This window comes from Acyrthosiphon pisum, chromosome A1 (genome assembly GCF_005508785.2).
Source record: "Acyrthosiphon pisum isolate AL4f chromosome A1, pea_aphid_22Mar2018_4r6ur, whole genome shotgun sequence".
Lineage (NCBI taxonomy): Eukaryota > Metazoa > Arthropoda > Insecta > Hemiptera > Aphididae > Acyrthosiphon > Acyrthosiphon pisum.
Genome location: NC_042494.1, coordinates 139,297,018 through 139,301,728, shown reverse-complemented (window position 1 = coordinate 139,301,728; position 4,711 = coordinate 139,297,018). Strand labels below are relative to the sequence as shown.

Below are 4,711 nucleotides of genomic sequence, written 5' to 3'. Positions count from 1 at the left end.
AACACGTTTTGAAAAAAAGTCTAAGCTTAATTTCAGCTGGGAAATAGTACGTTTTGACAAAAAATAACAGTTTTAATTGATTTATCGCCATTTTTTCCACAAGAAACGATGTACCTATTACTCGATTTTAATGAAATGGAGATAACACGTTTTACATAGAAACACCTCAACTGTTACATTATTAATATTTAAAATAATAAAACGATATTCACAGAAACGTTTTTTCATTTGAAATAATCAATCGATTGTCTAGCAGTCGAATAACAATACAATAAAATCGGATCGTAAAAACAAAAACAACAAAAAAAAAATAAATATTTATACCATTGTTTGGTGTGGCGCGTTGGTTGCATTCAGTCACGAAACGTGTTCTGAGTGCGAGCACCCGCCGGTGTCACTGATGGGAGACAACGGGGTGGCTTATAGTGACAAATTCTTGTCACAAATATACACACGTGTTCCAATCCAACCGTACTACCTACCAAACGGAAAATATTCTGATTTTTTTTTTGTATCATCAAATAAAAAAAAAAAAAAAAATGTTATATACCTATGTTATATAAAATATTAAATACTATAAAATGAATAATATCTAAGTCCTACTTATTTTCCATTATTACTGACAGATTGCTGTACTTACCAAGAAATATTTTGTTAGGACGTATTTAAAAAAACGTATTTTTCGGGGGGTTAAAATATTTCAATTGTATGTAGTTACGCAATCAATTTGTTACTCTATATAATAGTTAAATATCAGATGACTTAACTACTATGTACTTGTTTATGATTAATGTAAGGTCTCTTGTTGATAAAACCTGTTTCGATAAAATCAAAACATTTTATTTTTGTAAGTCTTTATGATTCATAATCTATAACATTATAAAAACCACATAAAACCAGAAAAAACCATTTATAAGTGAAATAATCAAAACCATATTTGTTTTATTATAATCTAATAAAGTAAAATGTACTTTTGTTTAATCATTATGTTTGGGTATTAGGTTAAGTAACAAGTATATTATTTGACGATTGTAGTACAGTTTTCCCAGTCCGTTTTTCCTAATCTAATTTCTCCAATTTTAATATTTACCATAAATATATTATCCCAATATATATTTTTACAAATTTAATATTTCCCAAAAAAAAACCTTATCTTATTTTTGTAAGCCATTGGTGTGTAGTCATGTCATGTCATTAAGATAATATAGTCTAGACTAGTGGTACGCGTATGTAATCATTTTTATTGCTTGGTTAATCGGATAAATGGTCAAAAGAAGAAGCAGCGAATTCCAAAGTATATGAAGTTATACTTTCAGAGGAACACAAATTTGGAATAAATATTGTAAGACTACAATTTGTGATGACAGATTTTGAACAATCAATAATAAATGCAACGAAGAAAATAATTGGAGTTGAAATACACGCTTGTTTATTTCATCTCTGCCAAAGTCTTTATCGTCGTATCCAAGCAGAAGGATTACAAAGTCAGTATAATAATCTAGAAAACTGTAGCATAAAGATCGCGGCACAGATGACCGGTGCTTTAGCATTTGTGCCGCCAGAAAAAGTAGTTGAAACGTTTGATCAATTACTAGAAAAAGTACCAGATGACTATATGCCAATTGCAGAATATTTTGAGGTAATTTTTTATAAATGTATACATAACGTTATAATGTAATAAAACAAATGCTTATAATATTTTATTTAATACAATATTTTTTAAATAAATATATAAATACTAAAATACTAAAATAATATAATATTCAAATTTTAAATATAACATAAATATTTAATGTAGATAAATTACATTCGTGGGAGACAAGCTAAAGGTCGGAGAAAAGGAACCGAACCCAGATTCCCTCCAAAATTGTGGAACCGTACCATACAGTACTACAACGATTGGCGAGAACTAATAATTTATCAGAAGGCTGGCATAATCGGTTCCAAGTGGTTGTCGGATGACAACATCTAAGCGTCTATACATTTTTCACTGAACTTGGTAAAGAACAAGCCGACACTGAGTGCATGTTACGACAACTAAATCTGGGACAAAAAATAAGGAAGGGTCGTAATATGGTACGACTAAAAGTAGAGGAACGAATACATAATATTGTTTCAAAGTATGACGAATTTGTTAATAACAATGATATTATTGCATATCACACGGCCATTGGTCATAATTTAAAATTTTAATACAGTTTTATTTATTTATACTATTTTTTTTACTATATTTGTACATTTTAAAATTAACAATTTGTTAATAATTTGTAAAATAATTAATAATTTAATAATTTTAACTACTTTTTTTTATAATAAATGCTTATACATTTTAAAATTAACAATAAATAATTTCTTATATTTGGTAAGATCTTATAATGATAGATTTGATATTGTGAAAAATAACTTTTGGGAAAAATGGTATTGAGAAAAAGAACTTTTGGGGGGAAAAAAATGTGAAAAACAGATTGGGAATAGTGTCTCCCTACCTTATTTGACATCTCAAGATGTTTGTGATATTTCTTATAGAATAAGTATATAATATGGGTCTATTTAGTTTTTTTTATTGCAATTTTAAATCCCATTAATAATAAATCGATATTACCATTATAAACCTTACACTATTGCAATACCTATTATATAAAACTTTGCTATTACTATCTTGGTTGCCAGAAGTCATTACTACCGTTATTATTATCAGTGTTCCAAATGTTCGTTTGTAAAGTGAATTTAAATGAAGTCGTTTAAATTCATGGTAACATTAAAAAAAAAAAAATGAACATATTCATGTATTCATCCAATTTAATTATTATTATATTTATCTTTAAATATTAAACATTGTGAAAATTATTTTAAAAAGTTTTTTGTACCTAAGTATAAGAATTAAATCTTCTTCTATAGTTAAAATAGTTATGACATAAAAGAATAATATATAAGATTCGATTAAAATATGATAAAATTAATTATAAAATAAAATAGCTTTATTTTAATCCGAATTCAATACTGAGGTACCTTAATGTAATAAATTCAAAGAAAAATTTAAAAAAAAATATTATGAAATAAAATAGGTACCTAAACAAATAGTAATCTATTTATAAGTGTGTCTACACTCATTAGTCATTATTTCGAAAAGTTTCAAATTTGTAGGTACCTACCTACATCATTTTATGTCATTGGAAAATGTTTTCCACTTCTTTGCTGATCTAAATTTTAATTGCTTATAAGTTATAACTAATATGAACTACTTTTCCAAAAATTGATCTTTATAAATTGTAATACTCCAAATAATATCAGAGTATGAAATAAAAAAAAAAAGGTAAAAATTTAAAAAATAATAAGGATAAACAAATATTTTTTTGCTTTAGAAATGTTGTTATAAAATGACATCGAATTAAGTAAAGATAATATTTTTTAAAAAGTTAAAACTTTTCAAAATAATACTTAAATTGATCACCTGGTATATAAAAACATTTTTAATAGGTAGGAGGTCGTAGTTTATAGTTTAAAATTTGTTATTTTATAGAACAACATATTTTTCAATTTCCTATAGTTTTCAATTCATAAATCTATTATCAATAAAAAAAAATATATTACTTAATTACTAATTTAATTTTATATGTAACGCACGTTTTAATATAAATAAAATAAATACCAAATACTTACCAAATAAATGTTGGTAAAACGTATTCTTAAACTTGAGAAGATACTTCTTTGTATATAGGTTTAAAAAAAATTATAAATTTGTTTGTAAATACTTTCCTACTTGAACTAATTACGTTATTCTATGATATGGGTGTTTTTTTTTAAACTTAAAACCCATAGAATTTATTATTTAGGTACTTATGAGGCATTAATTGTATAATACGTGTGAGTGCTAAAAAGAATAGTAAAACGATATGTTCATCTGTTGAAAGATTTTTCAAATATTATAAAAGAATAATTTTGGTGGTATGGCTTTTAAAGGAAAAAAATATGTTCAACTAAACAATATAAAAACTTGACTTTTGACACATACAAATGGTAATTACCGAGGTAATTACATAATATACATAATTTTACCCAAGGCTAAACGCCTGTAAATAATATAAATATTCAATAGTTAATAATTAATCTTTGAATACTAAAATAATGTAAATAATAAATAAATATTTGTTTAACTGTTAACTAGAATTATTGATATGACGCTTGTCAGTAAGGGAGAAGCCACAGGGTTTGCTTTAAATGTTTAACATAATTTATTTTAAAATAACAATGTAATTCATGTTTTAAATGTTTATGAAAATATTTTGAGCCTTGGTAGTTGATTTTGAAGACGTTATTGACATATTTTTGTATAGTCGTATTATACCTATATAGGCATAAGCGCAAATAGGGGGGAGGGGCTTTAGGGACTAAGCTCCCCAAACATTTCCAACATTTTGTTTTAAGCTTATTCATTATTATCAAAGTAAGGCTTTAGCCCCCCTCCCCTAAATCCCAAACGCTATTTGCGCCTATGTAACATAGGTACCTAATACCTACTTACCTTATAATATATTTTCAGATGTCAAGCAATGATATTGTAAATTCAGGAAAAATGATTACGAAGTACCTAAAGACTTTCAAATATTTCTAAACCATATATATATATATTTAATACTAAAATAAATAATTTAAGTACTAAAACTATAATATTATAATGTTGAGTTGCATAGAAAATATGTTCATTTTATGA

The 4,711-nt window shown here is 25.6% G+C and overlaps 1 protein-coding gene across 1 annotated transcript; it reads left to right on the top strand.

The window, feature by feature from the left end:
* Positions 1-1,013: 1,013 nt before the first annotated feature.
* On the top strand, positions 1,014-2,160 carry LOC107883059. The gene is made up of 2 exons (XM_016802406.2): positions 1,014-1,639; positions 1,799-2,160. Exons 1-2 carry the CDS (start codon positions 1,361-1,363, stop codon positions 1,970-1,972), a joined length of 453 nt encoding a protein of 150 aa, XP_016657895.1. The 5' UTR covers positions 1,014-1,360; the 3' UTR covers positions 1,973-2,160.
* Positions 2,161-4,711: the final 2,551 nt, after the last annotated feature.

Bases quoted from the DNA above. Each gene is read 5' to 3' on its own strand.
- LOC107883059 (XM_016802406.2), top strand. From the start codon at position 1,361: ATGACAGATTTTGAACAATCAATAATAAATGCAACGAAGAAAATAATT. The intron at 1,640-1,798 runs GTAATTTTTTAT...TATTTAATGTAG, and splicing joins CAATTGCAGAATATTTTGAG to ATAAATTACATTCGTGGGAG.